The 19,166-nt window shown below is 44.6% G+C and overlaps 2 protein-coding genes across 5 annotated transcripts in view; both read left to right on the top strand.

Annotated features, from left to right (window-relative positions):
• The window catches only part of Fs(2)Ket (Importin subunit beta Fs(2)Ket), a 36,041-nt gene extending 29,930 nt beyond the window's left edge, over positions 1-6,111 (top strand). The window contains exons 18-19 of one of the 3 annotated variants that reach the window (XM_089544340.1): positions 1,779-1,940; positions 4,478-6,111. In XM_089544340.1, coding sequence (XP_089400466.1) covers positions 1,779-1,940; position 4,478 — 163 coding nt within the window. In that variant the 3' untranslated portion in view covers positions 4,479-6,111. Of the gene's footprint in view, positions 1-1,778; positions 1,945-3,540; positions 3,825-4,477 lie in introns of those variants that run through there. The other 2 variants (XM_089544338.1, XM_089544339.1) reach the window with 2 other exon arrangements.
• Positions 6,112-10,090: 3,979 nt separating this feature from the next.
• The window catches only part of LOC149342027 (ankyrin repeat and IBR domain-containing protein 1-like), a 54,225-nt gene continuing 45,149 nt past the window's right edge, over positions 10,091-19,166 (top strand). For both annotated transcript variants that reach the window (XM_089544335.1, XM_089544336.1), the window contains exons 1-5: positions 10,091-10,701; positions 14,399-14,585; positions 16,881-16,937; positions 17,729-17,854; positions 18,426-18,479. In XM_089544335.1, the coding sequence (XP_089400461.1) occupies positions 10,514-10,701; positions 14,399-14,585; positions 16,881-16,937; positions 17,729-17,854; positions 18,426-18,479 (612 nt within the window). In that variant the 5' untranslated portion in view covers positions 10,091-10,513. The remainder of the gene's footprint in view (positions 10,702-14,398; positions 14,586-16,880; positions 16,938-17,728; positions 17,855-18,425; positions 18,480-19,166) is intronic.

Raw genomic sequence — 19,166 nt, 5'->3', positions numbered from 1 at the left:
GTTACCACCACTAGGGGGCGCAATGAGGCGCCTCGCTTTAGAGTTGCTGTATATGCTACCAAAGGTAGCCTACATCGCTTGAGCGGACAGGGAAGACCGTGAGGAGACGCTGCGCTAAAACTCTACTCTTGTGCGACACTGCGCTGTGGCTTTGCTGGAAACTGCGAGCGGAGCGGACAATAAACCCATCTCTCTAGTGGCTCGGTCGTTATTGTGCTCGGCTGCTGACCCGAAAGACAGCGTTTGATCCCGGCCGCGGCAGTCACATTATGATGGAGGCGAAATGCTATAGTTGGGTATAACTCAAGAGCAAAGCGGCTTTTCCCCATGAAAGCCAACCCCTTCCAGCCAATGGTGTCGGCTGTTTCTCACGAGCCTGCTAGCGTGACAACGCAGAGAGCGGCCGATGAAAGGGGATAATCCCCTTCCTGCATTGTCACACCGCGACAATCGACCGATGCTGTTGGCTGGAAGGGGGCCCTTTGTAGGGGAAAAGCAGCTTCGTTCTTGAGTTGTATCCGACTATAGAAGCCCTGCTACTGCGCAATGTCGGTGCACGTGAAGGGCCCCAGGTGCTTGAAATTATCCGGTGCCCTCCGTTACAGCATCCCTCATAGCATGAGTAGCTTTAGGACGTTAAACCCCATGAAACCAAGCCTAGTTATATAGTGCCATTAGTAAGAAACCATTTCTCTTTGTTCAGTGTTGCAAATAGGCAGCAATTCTGATGGTAATGCCAACTCTCTCTTTGACGAAAGAACACCGGTCTATTGTATTTCTGCTTAATGGCATGCAACATTTTAGTTATGAGCAGGCCATCAAAATGCAATCCCTCAGGCAGGATTTCTTCTAATTGTTGTCGGATAAGTTGCACAGGTTTAATTGAAATGAAGGGTTATGCTGTATTTATTGTTTCTGAGTTATCATTTGACGACTTTGGGTTGACCATGAGTTATCACTGCATACAATATACCGTATTTACTCGGTTGTAGCACGCACCAGATTTTCATGCTTTGGTAAAGAAATACGCACTTGAGGCCGCCCGATTGCCACTTGCCTCCGTACCAAGATCATCTTATTTTGAAGCGTTCGCTTTTCTTAGCTCATTCATTCGCACTTTTGTCGATGTCCGCAGTGCAGAACTTGACAGAGCACCACGATAGCGTCATGGTGCAGTGGTGTGCTCGGTGGACCAAGGCACTTTTGTGCCCTAGACATGGGTGTCTGTGGTGGTTGCACGCTTGGCACAAGGCTGCCCGGCTGCACCACCAAGTGCTTAGTAAGGCCCTGCATGCAAGGTCGCCTTTTCTTACTGCCAGACTTCGCAGCCGATGTTGTTTGCAAATTGGCTCAGTCCAGGTCGGCGCCTTGATGACTGAACACTTCGTATGCTCGTGAGACCTCTCAGCACCCAAGACTGTAGGAGGCAGTATCGATAATATTTTTGCGCAAGAAGTATCAAGCCATGTGGATGACAGTAAATATGTTGTTGCTGGCAAAGTTTCATTTTCATGCTCAATTTCTAATGTGCATGTCATTTTTAGGAGTTTTCTTCCGGAAACGTGCACATTATAATGGCTAAATACAGTATTCTGTTGCAATACCTGCCAGGCTTATTTTTCTAGCGTGTTGTGGAACCAGGTCTGACCTTCATTAAGTCAAAGACTAAGGACTAACACATAATGAATACAGTTTGTGGCATATTCTTACCTTTAACTTGATTAATTCTAGATGAGAGCTTGTGTTGTATTTCTAACCAACCACTCTTCTCTCATTAGGGATCTGTGCACAGCCTTTGGTGTCCACATGCTTCCTCTGGTGGACACTGAGCCTATTTCTGAGCTGCTGAGCCAAGGGCGGCGTTCCAAGACCACGAAAACGAAGACACTGGCCTCGTGGGCCACCAAGGAGATCAAGAAGCTCAAAGGCAGCGCTTCATGGTGAGCTGCCTCCACACTTGTTCTCTGGATTCTTTTGTGTTTGTGTAAATGTTGTAACGAGGAGTGTGCAAAAAATTATTTCTATTTCTGGATACGAATAACAAAAGAAAGTGCTTTGAGTATAGACTCAAATATTTGTAATGTGGGAAAAATTGAGTGGATAAGTAAGCGTTGCTCTTTTCTTTCTTTCATAATTGCTGTGGTCTTTTCACACGAGATTGAACAAACCTGAAGCTTGACTGGACTGTATAAAAGTACAGAACCTGTAATGTGGTCATGCAAAATGAGTGACAGAATGAAATGGGTGAATTTACATCAATACATGACAGCTAAGATAAGATAGCCTGATGGGTAGCCATACCATATAGTGGATCATTGTTAATTCGAACTTCAAGAGACCAGAAAGAGTGTCCGAATTATATACTGCCCCCCGCCTCCATTTTTCTAAAAATAAAATAAAAATGTAAACCGTACTAATGTAGCTAAGACTCGTGAGGAGACTTCACCGCAAAAAGAGCCTCTAATGAGCCCACAGTTTTTGATGCACTGGAAGACAGTTCGGGCATAAGCGAGGGGCATGCAAAATGGCATTGGAATGGCAGGACGGCTTGTAAAAAAGAACTGACCAGCGACCATGCCAGCAGCACGCAGTTGGGTTTGGCCGGCTGGCTGATGCACATCCAGTAGCCGCCACTGCAGACTGCAAAGCCCGGAACGCGGTCGGGCTATCTTGTTGGCTCGAGACAAGAGTTGTCACATTGTCATGTCATGTCAAAGGTGCATGGGCTTCGATGCACTGTGCAGTAGGTGGGTTATCTAGAGATCGCTTAACCGGCCACTTGTTATGATCAACCGGTAGCAGTAACGGAGGACCAACGTAGCAGTAACAGAGGACTGCGTCTTGGAGCTGATCATAACGGTGACTGTCTGGGGCTGTATAGGGAAGCTGGTCGAGGCAGTCGCGTGGCAGTATTGCTTTTAAGAGGGCGTGGCATTGGCTCTGGGAGGTATCGTTTTGGATACAAAAAAAACGAGCCTCTGCTTGTGTGGACCACGAAATGCAGTCCTCCAGACAGAAGAGTGGAAGCTCAACATGTGATCACACATTTCTGGTATGCATGGCAATCATGCTGCAGAACCAATGGGCCACTGTCAAGACAAGGATGGTTGCTGGTGAAAGGTCTCCAGAGGAACGGTGCCTGCAAACTGAGGCTATGGGGAACACCTGGGTGACACGGTGTGGACAGAAAACAGCACAGAGGGTGGTAGTCGAGCTATTCGGGTGGTGGAAGATTAGACGGTTGAAAGTGCTTGGCGCTAAGGCCTTGTGGATGAGGAGACACTGTGCTGCTGGTGGTGTGACACTGCCAAGGTAGAAGGTCGCTTCCGCATGGTAGAAATGGATGGCTGGATGCAGGTCGTAGAACGATGGAAGAACTGCCGTGGGCTGGCAAGTTCCACAGTTTAGCGGGGTGTACATGGCGGAAGGTAGGAACAGTGAGGGACAGGAATGAGGGTGCGGCTGCACTGCGTACTTAGGGCTGTTCGTGGTCACCAGTAATACGGTGTCGGTGGCCAAATTTATTTCACCAAATTGCAGGCACCAGCGTGGCTGACCAGGTGAGGGCGAAACGTCTGAGCTGTTTGCAGTCCACGAGTGATGTATGCATTCTGCGCTCGCGCGCGCCAGCACAAGTGGCCCAGTACTGCGATGATGGTGGCTGCTACAAACCCAAGCTGTGGCTGACATGCAGCACCTAAATGCTGTGACATATACTATAATCGAGCGAGGAGGAAATAGACCCATGGGGCATAGGCGATGAGCAAGGTGACACGGTTGAAAGCTGTGGGTGTTTGTGTGAATAAAAAGTTATCTGATGTGCAGTTACAAGGAGCTTGATTGATTTTCAATATTCAAAAGAGGTGAAGTGTTTTCTTTTGTGCAGACTTAATTAATTGAATACATATTAGGTATATATTTTGCAGTTCAGATTTGAATTTTTGTGTTCGCCTTCCACTTTTTGTGAGAATGTGCATCACCTACATTGTCTTGGAACTAGAGAAGCATGCAAAGAAACCAGCACGACTTCTTCTATATTTTTTTTTTATTTATTGTGCAACCACGAGCTCCAGTTACAAATCCTGCCAATGGGCACCTTACCTACGCAGTTTAGTGTGGCCTCATTCATTGGCGCTGTTATTTCTGTCTGCATCACTGCTGCTGATATTATTGCTTCACTGGCTGTTTTAATTTTTCTTGGCAATACTAAGTCGGAAATAGCGTTTGATCATGGTTCATACGCTTTGCCTCTTCCGTTGTTGCTACTAGTTCGCCCTTCTCCTTCTCTAATCGTGCTGTTCTACATATGTGGATCTGTAGCAGTATGCAAGAAAAATGGCCTTTTTTTCCTCTCTCTTTCTTTCTTTTTTTTCTTTCTCTCATTTTCTGTGGTCCTCAGCCACTCGGTGGGCTAAATGCTGGGTGGCCAGTGAGGAGGCTTCTGACTGTGGTTGTCACCCTTGTGCTGTTCTTCCAGATGAGCGTCACGTCCGGGCATGCCACTGTGAGCCCCGGGGGTGGGGGTGCGCCTGGCACTCGTCTCTCCCCTTGGAGTGGCGGCCCTTCTTCTTCTCTCTCTGTCTCAATCCGTGGCTGAAAGTGCGACACAAGTGCAGTGCATGGTTGTTGTGCGTGGAGGCTGCTCTGGGACAATGTTACTGCCTCCCCTCCCACCAGCTGTTGGCGCCAGGGAAAAGGGAGGCACCGGGACAACGGCCCAGCCCATGTGGAGGAGTGTGCCCCCTTCCAGCCCTCTCTCTCTTGTCTGCTACCCTGCCTTCCCCTCCCTCCCACCCACCCACTCTGTTTGTTGCCTCTCCCCTCCCCCCATTCACTCTGTTGCCCTCCCTCCCTCCTGTTACTGCCCATCACGTGAGATTCCCTTGGAAATGCAGGTTTGCTTTGTACGTTGAAATACTGCTTGATGAAGTCCTCTGACACAGCTCAAACCGGCATTGTTCTCCTGTATTACCACGATTGATGTCCCTTGCGTTCCTATCACCACCTCCTGCTGGTGTGCTTTTATTATTCCTGTCTTAAGAGTAGGGGAGTGATCCCCTGGCGAACGCACGCGGAGGTTGAAAAAGTTCCTGATTGTGTCAAGCAAGCGTGACCAGGCGAAGTTCGTGCTCTAGTTCTCACCCCTGGTGTGTTATTGTGCGCCAGACGCCAGCTGATAGGGAGCCCCTTCCTATTCCTGGTGGAGACTTTAGTCCGTATTTCTTCACCAAAGAGAGAAAAAAATGATGGAATCATGCTCACAGCCACAGGCAGGCGGCAACACCCGAGGTACTTGCCGTTGCAGCTGTAATCACCTGAGCAGCTTGAAAATGTGTGCACGCACAAGAAATGTGCATGCCAGGCCAAGTCATTTCAATGTATGTTGCCTGCAACATTCCTTCTTTTGCCCTCCCTATTTCCAAGTACTGCTTTTGATTCTTCATTCTATGCTCTGTGCACTGTCCCTTGCTGCTTTGCTTTCTTTGTACGTGGGGGGGGGGAGAAAATGCAGTTGACAAGTAATATAAAGATGCATCGATTTGGCAAGTGCCTTAAAGGAGACACGAAAGGCAGGAGGCGTAATTGGGGCATCCTGGTCACCAATTAGATACTTTTCAAAGAAATGCAGCGGTGCACTTAACGCAAACTGATAATTGGAGCGTAAAAAGGAAAATGTCGGGTGCTGAGCATTATTTTAGTTGCATGTTTTTGTTTGAATTGATTGTGCTTACAGAAAGTGCTGTTCATGTTCTGGCCTGCTTTGAATAGTTTCGTGTGTCCTGCCGTGTTCTTAGTTGTCTTAACAGCTTGTGAATTGTGTGTATTTTATTTGCCTCTTTTTTTTCCAGCTCTCTTTAAATGCCCCTTCTGCTTGTCCCTTTTCCCTGTGCGCTTGGGCAATTAGTTCTATTTTTATTTGTACAGAGTTTGTATGAAGAGAGAAAAAAAAACAGAAGGCTGCATTGGTTGTTCGCGAGAGAAGTTTTTGGCCCCCAGGAAACATGTGCATATGGGGTGGTTGAACGACTGTTGGCATACTGGCCCTTGCCATTCCAACCTCCCTTCTTGGAAGAAATAAAAAAGAAAGGATGGAGTCAGTATCGTTTATTATGACTTGTCACGTGTATTTCCTTGCTGTTGGACGCTGCCAAAGCACTACAGTTATTCTGGTTTTATGTGTACGAAACGCTGGTCATTTCACTGTTTTTGTTTCTAAGTTCCCTGTCACTGGTTCCTGCTTTGAAATATGTTTGCAGATATGGGTAGTGGACATTGTTGTTAACAGGATGCTGAGTCATTTTTAAGGATCTGAAATGCTTTATTAGCCAGATAATGTCCACCAAAACACAAGGACCTCTCCTATTGATACTAGTTGTTTTGGCATTTGGCTGCTCATTCTGCAGTCCCAGGTTCGTTCCCAGCAGTGCAGCCGTATTTTGATGAAGGCGAAATAAAAAAAAAAAGCATGTGTACTGTGCGGTGATGGTGCAGATTAAAGAACCGCAGGTGATCTAAAATAATCGAGCCCTCCACTGCAGCATCCATCATAGCCCACGTGTCACTTTGGGATGTTAAACCACACTATTTAGTTTGTTCTTCCATTGATGTCTAATGAACCCATGCAACACCAAGTCATGGCCATCTGATCCCAGCAGATTTCCTAACCTTTTAATCTCGTCTGATTCTTTGCCAACCCTTGCTACACTTGAGTACAATGTCCTGGACAACAATTCTCCAAATCACATTTTCTACCCAATTGCATTTCCTGTTGATTTCAGCTCTACCATCATTAATGAGTTGTTTTTTCCCCCATATTCACAGATGCTCATTTTCTGTCAGTGTTCTTTTTTTTTTATAGCTCGCTGAGCCATACTCAAATATTAAACCTTACTGTTATCCCTAACATTTCAGCCCATTAGTCTAGTGCTGGGGTGGTGCTGAAGTACTTGAAATTGAGACTGCTGTTGCAAACACTTATATCATTTCAGGGATTTGAACTGCAGAAAGCTACATGGTAAATAAATGGAACTGCAGTGGAGCCTGCTATACGAGAAATTTGTGTCTGGTTTTGTCCAAAATTCTTAAAGCATTAATTGCACAGTCTGGGCCCATGCAGTGCCTGCAAATGTTTTGGAGCACTAAAGAAAACATGATTTTCTTCTCTGTGTAGTTTTATGCGCCCAGACATTAGAGAGGCTTGTTGAGCAGGCGCGCGGGAAAGTCCAAAGCACACTTTGCAGTTGGTGGCTTTATGCTGTCTGCCACGCAGTTAAGTTTCAGTTTTTGTGTTCCAAAAATGGCACCTGTACATAATGGTTCCCACTGCCTTTCTAGAGCTTGAAGCGGCACTTGCATTAGCATTTTTATGGCAATAGTAAAACTTTATTTAGAACAAGGTCTGCGTTTGCATTTTCATGGTGGTAAAGTTGTGTTGCAGTTCAGGGGGGTGTTGAGCTATGTGATGTGTACCAGCTTTCCTTAGAAGCACTTGTAGGCTAAGAGAGTAGCCAAGAAATTCTTAAGGTTCAGGGTGCAAATTGTGTGGGGGAGTGCAAACGCTCCCATCTGCAAAAACGGCAAATGCGTTGACTGGCTAGCCGACGCCAGCGTCGGACCGAGTTTGGTTTCCAGAGTGTCCTGCGTTACTTGGAAGCAGTCTTCCACGTTATCGTACGCTTCCACCGGTATTTTGGGGCATGCCGCTACACTGAATAGCAAACGTCAGACATCCCCTTCCTCATTTTTCTTACTGTGTGGACCTAGAGTACCTGACCGATGTCTACTAGCCAAGCATTTCACTGAAATAGTCGAACTTTTGAGAAATCCCATTTATTTGCATTTCAGTCAAGAAACTCCATGTTGCAAAGATGGCAAGCTCATTGAACTAACACACAAGGCACATTTTATACCGATAGCTGTTGGATCTTGTGTGGAGGCGCGTCCGCAGTGTGAAGCCTCGTGGAACGGCCACTTGAGCGCACTACCGCAGCTCACATGGCGCGCTAGTGTCGTGCGAAGTGAGACTGACGTCACAGCTGCAACACGTTCTCGCTATAGCAGGAAACGTCTCGACATCGTTGGATTACGCTGCTTTTCGGACACAGGCCCGTCCACATGCGGGCAACACAGCTACCGCTTATTTTGCGCGTCACGCCGCAAGCTGTCAGTTATACCGAAATTTGCACATGTTACAGAATACATTGATTTTTTTGTGTGTGATTTATTAAATGCGGGTGGAAGCTGTAAATAAATTTTGTAGGTGACTGGTTGATTAGGGCTTGCTCTGCGCACGTTACAAAAATTCGCTCATGGCTGCGAGCCAGATCCGCTTATGTCAGAATGGACCAACTAGCCCACCAAATAGTTCTGCTTTCTTTTTGTTAACACTACGTGCCAATGCGCTTTGAGAAGAGGGGGGCGCAGGCCAGCGTGCTTATTGGCCTTAACCTGTTCTGTTGTTTTGTGTTTCAGAAAACTGGTTTTTGAGGAAAGGAAATTGCACAGTAATTGTCTCGCATATCCCGAACTGCACCATAGGGGAAGGGAGGAAGGTGGGCGTGAAAGAAGAAAGAGGTGCCTACATAGAAATGCTGTCAGGTTCAACCCAAACTCCGGCTCAATAGTCGAGCTGGCCGAGCGCTCTAACCACTGAGCCACCCAGTCAGTCAATCAATCAATCGCTGGGGTCAGCTGCACCCATAGAGCTATATACCAACTGCACCCGGTGCGGTGGCCAGTAACCCGCTCCTCTTCCAGTGCATGGCGTACCTCGCTCCATACCATACGACATACAGCGTGCTTCACCGAAGACATTACACAATTTTTAAAAATAGGCTTTTTGAGTTAGAAGGCACGCTTTTTCGCCATAATATTGTCAGCGATATAGTACGTCAGAATACAGCTAATGTGTGCTAACTAGGAGGATATATAGAACTCGTATGGAATAGTTAACTTTTGAACTATTACTTATCACTACTAGGCTCTTTAATTACTGATAGGTGTGTATAGCCCACGGCAAGTAATATATCCGTATCAGTTTTTGGGATTTCTATTACACTGTTACCCTCGACGCTGTGGCCCAAGAAATTCTGGCATCATCGCGCTAAAATACATGCGCTGTTGTGAAGCTTGCTGGTAAGGCAACCTCTCCAGTGCACGAATTAGTCGAAATACTCAAGATTTGTTGGGCCACAGCGCCGAAGGTAACCGTGTTTTCGAAGTTCTAAAATAAGGTAAGTATATTAACATAGTCCTTCAATGATATTACTTATGGTGGGCAACGCGGTTCTTAATAATTAAGGAGCCTAACAGTAATATTTAAAAGCTAACCAGCCTGCATGCTAGTTAGCACGTGTTTGCTATATTATGCTGAAAAAGTGCACATCCAACTCAGAAAAGCCCATTTTTAAAAACTGTGTAAATTCTTAGCTTGAACACCCTGTATAATTCAATTGCTTATTATTTTTATTTCCTTTTGGTTGCCCCAACCTATCGAATGTATAATTAAATAAACAATTATATGAAAAGCGAACTTGGTTAATTTGCATGTTCATATTAGCAGAGGAAGAAAAACAAAAGATCTCAAATTTACTTTTTGAATGAAGGCGCACTAATTATAGATGAATACAACAGTGTTCTGAACCCACTGCACTAGTGTTTCAGCATATCATGTGCTGAGTAGTCGCTTGAAGGGTGTCGGAATGTCTTTGGGATGTTACCATGCTACGTTGAGCACGGCGCTAGCAGCGCTAGTATGAGCATTACTTGACCGAGACTGTAGCCAGATTTTTATTTCCTGCCGCATGCATCTGCTGCCAGATCAAATCGGCGAAGTTTGCAGCAGTTAGGTTGCAAAGTCGCGCGGCGCGCAATTACTTGTCCTGTGTATTGGCCGCGGAATGGTTTTAACACCTGTTTAATTTTTCAAATTAAGGTCGTTGAAGTACAGCACTGCATAAATGAACACTGCAAAAACACTACAAAAATGAATTTGATTTACTATTATAGACTTTTGATTTTTTTTTTTACCCGGACATTTATCTGCCAAGTTTAGCGGACACCGCTACGAAAAGAGAGCCGCTGTTGTTATGGCTTCGACTGCCGCTGAAGCGTCATGTTAGTCATGTGCTTGTGTGTTCATCGTGCGTCCCGTGCTCCTGCGAGCGCCTTTCGCGAAGAAAACTTAGCCGAGAAAATTGCAGGGAATTGTGTAATCACACTGATGACATTTGGATCCTCACGTAACTGCCGGAGCAAGCGATGCGCGATGTTCAGATAGCGGATTGCGCGAAACTTTGTTGAGCGAATGAGTTTTACATATCCTGTTGTTTTGGTTGCGGTTTATCTGCTCGCACCTCGCACCATGGCAATGACTTGAAATGAGAGAGCGTGTTCTTTGTTAGTGTAGGGTGTTTTTGGTTTCTTCTGGCGCTCGCGGCGAGAATGGACAGTTTTGGCGTCGCGAGGCAGGGACATTTTAAGCGAGTGCTAGTGCCGATCAGCTGACTTGGTCATGGGCAGCTCGTCGAGCAAGTTTCGGAGGCACCTGGAGAACGGTGACGAGTACTCGGCGCTTCAGATTTATGAAAGTTGCTCTGAACTGCGCAAGTCGCTCGATCCCAATTGCTTTTATGGAGACTCTGTCAACCGGTGCACACCTGTGCACCTCGCTGCCAAACATGGGATGAGACCGTTGCTGAGGTAAGTAACCGCAGCTCTCTTTGTTCTTTTTCTTCGTCCGTACTTGGCTCGTGCTTTGTTTTGTCGGTTTGGTCGATTCAAAACCGTCCTCGAGAAGGCCGATGGTAGCATGCTTTCCGCGTATTTCGTTCGCACGTTCTCTCTTCGACAGCAGTGTCACGGGAGCATATATCCGCGAATAGCCCCTCACTACGCATTGTTTTTTTCCGTTCTTAACCAGGAATCAGAAAGCCGGATTAAACAGATCGTTTATTGCGCGTTGTACTTACGTTATGCAATTCTTATGTTATATAACAGCCTTGCTTGTGAACCATTACACTCCAGTGCCTTTTATTCTGTGTGCCCATATCGTACGATATCATATTTCTCAAAGTGAGTGCAGTACGAGAAATGAACTTGAGATGAATAGCTTGTTTACACCTTCAGTGACAGTGTAATCGCGTGAGGCGCGCAGGTGTTTTGGTGTGTAAACATTATCGTCATTGTTTTTGTTGAGTGGCGCGCCTGCCTTAATCATTTCATGCGCGCCGTGGCTGTATGGCTATCGAGTTTTGAACATAGCTTTGTAGTACAATAGTGTCATTCCAGCCGCGCTGTGCATGCTGCCCTCGCCTTTGCTTTTTTTTTTTCTTATTCAGTGTTTGTTATTTGACCGCGCGCCTGGGCAGATACGGGCAAGGGCGAGTAGCGAATACGTGCTTCTGACATGGCTAGTTTTTTTTTTTCCCCCTGAACAGCGTACGCACAGGTGAAAATCATAATGGTATGCAAGCTCCAAGGCACAATAACATCATTAGTTTTTTAATTCTGATTTTCTTTTCAGGGTGCTTAAAACACCTTATGCTTAAACACCTTTTTGCCTTGCGCATGTTTATTCATCATAAGATCAAGGTTTAGGAAGCTTCCTGTTTATCAAAAATAAATTCTTGCTATTTTGAGGATGGGGAGTGTGAGTAATGTGGCCTATGATTAAAGAGTGACATACACCATTATGTTGCTTATTATGTTGCTTTTTATTTGTACGCACTGCCTAAGGGCCCTAATTGTGGGAACAAGCTTGTAGAAATGAGACAACAAAAGTACAAGTGCTTGCTTTTTGAATAAGAGCAGGCTAAGTGTACCTTTGCTTACCTGAGGTGTTTAAACAATACTAGTAGTTCTAGCTGATCTAAGAAGGCAATAGGTGCTATCAGTCCTGAAAGAAATGTTCAGTGAGCGGAAGATATAGTGAAGGCCTGCCGTAACCAAGCTGCTTTTAAAGAGCTGTAATTATATTAAGCATGCGGCAGTGTGATATGTCACCGTCATGAATTCTGCAGTTGAAAGCTCTTATACTGAGATGCTGTCAGCTTAATCAGCGCTATTGGTAAATGATTATTACCATTTTTATTTATTCCAGAAAAGTGCTTTTTCAGTACTTTCAGTAGGTATATTGCTGTGTCCATATTTGAAATAGCTGAATGGTTGGCAAGTGGTTTAATGATTGCTGCATCCACATCTGAAATAGCTAAATGGTTGGCAAGTGGTTTAATGGTTTGATGATAGAACAAAAAATGCACCTCTTATTCCTGATTTGTCTTCCTTCAAAATAATATTGGCATTAACAAGTCCAGGTGGTGCTGTTCTCTGTATTATGAACGCTGAAAGCTTCTCCTTGTGTTAACGTGAGTCGCTTTGGGACGTTAAACTCCATAAAACCGAACCAAACCTCTGTTTGTGTGAACATTGTTTTGCTGAAGATGTAGTATTCATTACCAACAGTCTGAGTGGCAGCTGTGATGCTATCTTGCATTTTCGGCACTGTTGAGAAGTAGGTACCATGCTGTTTAACGTAGAGCTAACTTGGGAGGCTGATCACATTTGTCCGAATCTGATTTAGCACTTGTAAATATGAAAGCCTTGTTAAGCTGGACACTTCACATTATTTGTTTACAGTTCTCCACTCTGGGGTATTGCACAGGGGTGGAGTTTATGTACATAGACATTTCTATACTGAGCACAAATTTTTTGAATGAAGGATTAGGTGCAGGTGGTAGGGCTAAAAGTATTGCAACATGGAAATGAGTAGTGCCGTTGAAAAGCAAATCTTTATTTTAAGCGGCAATTGGAGTTATTGATTACTTAATTGTCTATGATGGCAATTGATTCCACTTGCAAAGTCACAAATTTCGCCAGCGTTGCTCTCTGCTGAAGTAGTGGTGAAATTTCCAAGATCGGAGACATTGCCACTTGGCTAGTAGAATTGAGTATTGCATAAAAATCTGAAAGCATTGTACAGGTCAAAATTCCTCTTTCATGGATTTGAAGCCTGTATACTGCTTTCTGCTTACATGTGCACTCCTGAAGCTGACTTAGACTTGAAAGACATCAAAAACATCCAAAAAAGCAGTTGCACTTTTCAGCAAAAGATTCATAACTGTTTTTATTTTTTTTTTGTATATATTCCTTCTGGCTAAAGTCATTCGTTTTCTGTGGGATATTTTTGCTTTCCTGTACAATGTGCAGGAAAAGGCTGACAGTGATCATTATGTTTGCTTTGATAATTAAAGATTCTCTACAGTTGTACTTTAGCGGCATGTGACACATATTTGATATCACATTATAGGACGTGAAGCGGCATCAGAAGCGGCTTATGTCTGCTGGCTCATATGTGGCTGTGTGGTGTTGCGTCTAGCATTAAGGCAGTGCTATTTTAGCGGAGTGGCATGCTCCTAACTCGGCAAGAGGAAAAAAGAATCGGGCAGCCAGCTTTAGTGAGCCAGTGTTTATTGAAACCATGCCCTGTGCTATCTCTCCTCCAAACTCAGCCCATTACTATAGAGGTTCCTTTCATAAATGAGGTTTCAGCGGGCGCATGCTTGTTTATTTTCTAGGCACTGTGCCTGACATGGCCCTACGTGACGGGGCCACATGTGCAGCGAATTCGCAAATTATTTTTTTTCTGTGACACAGCGGCATGCGCATTCCGTCTTCCTTCCCGTGTGTATTCTGCACTGCCGAGAATTCGACAACGAAATATAATGATGATTATATCCGCTTTTCACAATTGGTAATGCCTCTGAAAACCTACATTCATATGGCTAATTCCATGGACTGTGATTATGTAATGTGCTATTGGTAGAATCTGAAATCTAGATGAGTAGAAGTGAGAAGATCTCTTAAACACAGAGTATAACACATCATTTTTGGGATTATAACAATGTATTACCAACTTGCCTTTGTTGCAGCATTGTTTCTTGACATTGCGCCAAGACATGTCATGTGTGCGTATAGAGTGCCAAGTGTCATGTACAGTCGCGGCCATAAGTAAACTGAGCACGCTATTGCTTTCGAAGTGCAATCACGCCTTCTCCATTGGTAATGAAGAAGCGTTGTTTGTCTACAAGAAAGCCCACCAACCTCCCCTACCAGCATGCTTGTACCACTGCTGGAAATTTCGATTAGGTGACATGTGAAAAATATTCGAAGACAGTTGCGTGCTCCGTTTACTTCTGTCCGTGCCTTTACAGGTGATTGAAACTAAGAGACATGCTGATTTTGAATTCATGTCAATGGTGTACTGTTTTGCTTGCATTGTAATGGTGAAAACTGCGCATATTGCATTGCCAGCTATTAATTGATGACAGAACAGTGAGGAGGAGGTGGTGACTTGCATGGCCAGCATTAACTGAGCTTGGTGTGGGACGTTTGCCGGCAGGATCTTCCTGCGGGAGATGCAGGGGGATCCGACAATCCGGTCAGGGCACGGTGAAACTGCGCTCCACTGTGCCAGCCGTGGCAGCGTCCAACCGGCTGCAGTGGAGCGTAGGGTGGCCTGTCTCAACCTGCTCATCCAGTGGCGCGGCTATGATGGAGAATCCCTGGACCTTAATGCAAAGGACCACGTGAGCTGCTTGTTCCTGCCTGCCCTTGTGGAGCACTTGCTGTGCTTCCAGTTTCTGATGTCTTAGGCTCAGTGCATAAGTATACAGGAATGGAAACTCCACACTCTGGGGCAGCTCAGTAATATTTCAGGTGGCTCGAAACCACTCGCGTGCGGGTTGTGTCTGGTAGCTGGAAGGAAGACTGTCGTGCCATCTATGCTGGCATGACATTTGAAGAGCTTATAGTCGATGCCACCAGATATTGTCACTGTTCATGTGGCATTATCTGGTGGTCTGCTGGAATTTACATTTGTTGGAAAACCATGTTGTTGTGCATTCTTGCTCTGTAGGCGCGAATTTGTTTTCCGCTCTGTTATGGGCTTGTTTTGCTGAGGGTAGTATGCATAAGTTTCAAAGCTGCATACGTGCATGCATGAAGCTGCAGTTTTTATAGATGATACTACCCTGCCCTTGGGCTCGTAATACAAACAAGATGAAAAGAAATCATTGGCCTGTGAAAGCCAATTTCATGAAATAATTCAAAGAGACTCTGAAGGGCTTTGATGAAATCAAAATGAAAATTTCTTCCGAGGAAAGGAAAGGGTGCTGTCACTGTCTTTTTTCTGTGAAGATAGGAGCGCACGCCCCCACCATAAACACCTATATCTCTCCCTCCTGAGTGCCTGATGAGAGCCTTGGGCCTTGCCCTTGTAGCTTCCACTGCATAGCCCCAGAGAGCTGTCCCCAAGTAAAGGTGCTTCAGGCTGCACTGCGAGCGTTCCAACATATTCGCTACTGGGATAATGCATTCGGGATGATTAATTAATTTGCATTTCACTGTGCACCACCGTGAACAGAAGCAGACTTCAGATTATTTTTTTTTGTTTACAGTATGTTATTCCATACAACTCACTTTATAAGCAGTTTTGCTCATGAACCAAAGTGTGCAGTGTTTTTCTCCCTGTTGCATTTGAAACATTCTGTTGCCTAGAGTAGATGAATGATTGGGCCTGTCGGGCAAAACTGCCTCTGAAACCACACTTTGCTTCAGCATGTTTATGTGCCTTTGCTAATTGGATATGCTCTAATTGGATTTTGTGTAGAGCTTCTCAGTTTTTGTGTGTGTGTGTGAGCTAGGAAATTTGTGGAGCTTCAGAGTGTCTTGCCAGTCAGTCATGTGACGATTTTAGGGATACCGACAGTGCAGCTTTGCACATTGCAGAGAATCTATGTCCACCTGTGGTGATCCATCTATTTCTTTAAATTTTGCCTCTCACCTTGTGAAATCAGTTAAGCTTCGCAGGTAGTAAATGTGCAGTGAATTTATAATGAGTTACCATGTCTGCAAACTCTTTCTTTTGGTTTGTCGTGTGTTAGCCAAAGTGAGCATGCCCCTGCTTAGTTTAAAGATTAAAGAAAGTTCATCAGAAAGGCCCAATCCTCTGTGCTGGATAACAAATTAACCTTGCTGATAATAGGTGGTGCTAAGTTCATATAAATATTGTGTAACATAATTAGTACATTGAGGCGAAAAATGTTTTACCTCTCTGAGTACTTATTCTTCATGAGTTAATCAATAAGTGTTTTACCTCATAATATGAAAGCCAAAACTTAGAAATTTCCAGTTTCTCCTTGGGCTTGACTAGTAACTATTTGTTGTTTTGCTTTAGTGTGGTTTGTGTTAGTTTGATTATTGAATATTGTGTAGCTTATGCTCCCATCTCATTCCTGGTTGGACTGATATATAGGTGCGTTTTCATATGTCTGTCAGTTAATCATCTGGCTTATGATAGGGCAGGTGAGGAACATCTAGGTGGCACGCTTCATGGTATCGTGGGGTGTCAGCAGACTGTATACCTGCACTTGTAAAAATGCACCGAACACCAAGGCAGCCTATAAGGGAAAGAGAAAAACATGCTGAAGGTTTGTTGATTGTTTGGTAGTATTCAGCACGTAAAAATATGAACATTTGCCGGCACTTTCACTCATGTAACAAGTTGAAGCTGATGTGGGCGTGAAACTGGTCAGCTGATAGGTTTATTTATATCCATGTATAGAGGTTGTAAGACTATCCTTTTTTTTCACTGCACCATACTCCAGTTTGTTCTCGTATTTTTTTCATTTTTTCATGTTTCGCTGCAAATTTCTTGCTCATAGAAATGCATGATCCATGTCGTGGTTTGTAACTTTTTAAAGGTTTGTCATTCTCGGTTTTATTTTCCTGCTTTTTTTTGTCTTCTGTTACTTGAGTTGTTGAAACATGCACTGCAGTGTATCCCAACGCTGTGCTCTGTTTTGCTTTCTCATTGACCACAGGATGGCAACACTGCCTTGCACTATGCTGCCAGTAGTGGGCTGAAAAAGTGTGTGGAGGTGCGCCAGTGTTTCTTTCTTTTGCTTAAACTGGTGTTGTGAAGTTGTTTTGGCCACTGCAGTGCTCCATGTCACATGAACACTCAAGTAATCATTCAAGGCGAGGACTTGCTTGTGTTTTACTGCTAGCTGGCTTTGTAACGGTATTGCATAAGGTTGGTCCTGTGCAGCAGCGTAATGGCTAGTTGCAGTGAAGCTGGAGCACAGTGTACCACCATTGCTTTTAATTTGTGTGTTATGAGTATTATACAGCCTTTTGGTTCTTTAGGTGTTGCTAAATATGGCCATTTAGGCTTTCACTTTGTGGTCACTGCTTGCTCTGTATTTAGGCAAAGCTCTAAAAGAAAAAAGAAAAAGTGGCAACAGGGACTTTGTGCTTGCTGGTTGTGTGCATTCACTGTATTGTACAGATGATTTTAATGAAGAGTATATTTAAGTTTTGCCCCGCCGCGGTGGCTCAGCGGTTATGGTGCTCGACTGCTGACCCAAAAGACGCGGGTTCGATCCCGGCCGCAGCGGCTAGAATTTCTTTGGAGGAGAAATTCTAGAGGCCCGTGTACTGTGCGATGTCAGTGCACGTTAAAGAACCCCAGGTGGTCGAAATTTCCGGAGCCCTCCACTACGGCGTCTCTCATAGCCTTAGTCGCTTTGGGACGTTAAACCCCATAAACCAAACCAAACCGAAGAGTATATTATGCTTTCTAGGTTTCCGTAGGCATATTTGAATGCATAAGGCATTCAGCAAACTGTCACCTTCTTTAGCTTCAATCGTTTGTGTCATCTTTTTTCAGCTGCTGGTTTCTCACGGTGTGTCCCTTTTCACTGAGAACAATGCTAGCCAGACAGCATGCGAGATGGCAGACAAGGCTGGCTTCAAGAGCATGGCTGATTACCTGGAGTCGAAGATGGTCTTTTCTGTAAGTAGAGGGATGGCAACGGGTGTTGATTAGTGCGCTCTGAACAGTTTGTTTTTTCTTTTATGCATGCTACGGAGCACTAATTTTGCGTTTGATGTAATTAGTTAAGAGGATCCTTTACATAAAATGTGACATACTTGTACTAGTACATGATTTGGTGAAGACTCCTAATATACTTACCTCTAAACCTTGACTAGCCAAGTAACCTGGAAGCATACTGACCTTATGGCTTTTAGGCATGCAGTATGTTTAAATTTGGTTATTAGGCTTACAAATATGATGTGATGAGACAACGTGGGAGACAACAAAACCAAATGAGTCCTCTTTCTTTTGAGACCTTGCATATTTCATTGAACATAAAAAAGCAGCCTGTTTAGTTAGGTGTTGTCAGCTTCTGCCTGTTCTGTTCTGCCCCGTGACTGCTCATGAGCTTTTTGGTATGTGTAGGTGCATGCGAATTTAGTAAACACGTCATTTGTTTACTTAAGTGTAGCGAAGTTTCTCCTGTTTAACCTTCACGCATCTGTTGTGTATAACCGAGCGGAAATGTTTGGCCTCACTTGTTTTGCAGAGTTTTGTCACTATCAAACCAAAGGACAAGGACCCACCTCTCGAGCTTGATAAGGTACTGAAACTGCAGATTTGAAGAGCTGTTTGCCTTGTCTTTCTGAAGTGGCGCACTCTCGGGCATTGTCTTGTGCTGGTTTGCACTTTGCCTGCTTTCTGGGGTACGGGTTTCGAGCGAGAGTGTGTTTGCTGTTGTTGCTCAAGTGCAGGACAAATACCCACACTTCACAGTGCTGCCAAGGTCATGATTTCATTACGGAAACTTTTGTTAAAAGCTTTGCGCCATATACGGAGTGTAAAGCCATATATTTGGCATAGTTTCTGTATGTTGATTCTAAAGCAAGCAGTGTTGGAACAAAGAATGAGTGTCAGTATTGGCATAATTTGAGGGCAGAGAAACGTAGTCCGGGGGCAGGGAAGTAGCTCGGCCCAATGGACCAGGACCTGTCTGTTCAATGCTTTCACTTTAGGAACAAAATACGAGCAGCAAAGACTGGTGCAGCCTCCAGCAATGCATGGCATGAACTCAGCCCCGTGTTGTGTGCTGGTTGAGTGTTTGCAGCAGCTTTTAAAAAAGTGCTTTGGACGCTAGCCCAAGGCTAACTGGAATTCATGTCACTATGGTTCAGTGATAAACAATCCGATGCTAATGGCACTAAATGTTTTTCACAAGCTCTACACATTGCGCAGACACGTAAACGAACTGTTACACAACAGAAATGTACAAAACCATGTGGACACTTAA

Source organism: Amblyomma mixtum, chromosome 5 (assembly GCF_055824585.1).
Source record: "Amblyomma mixtum isolate Tamu chromosome 5, ASM5582458v1, whole genome shotgun sequence".
NCBI classification, from domain to species: domain Eukaryota; kingdom Metazoa; phylum Arthropoda; class Arachnida; order Ixodida; family Ixodidae; genus Amblyomma; species Amblyomma mixtum.
Note: the sequence above shows the minus strand (reverse complement) of the source record. Positions and strands in the feature narration are given on the sequence as shown.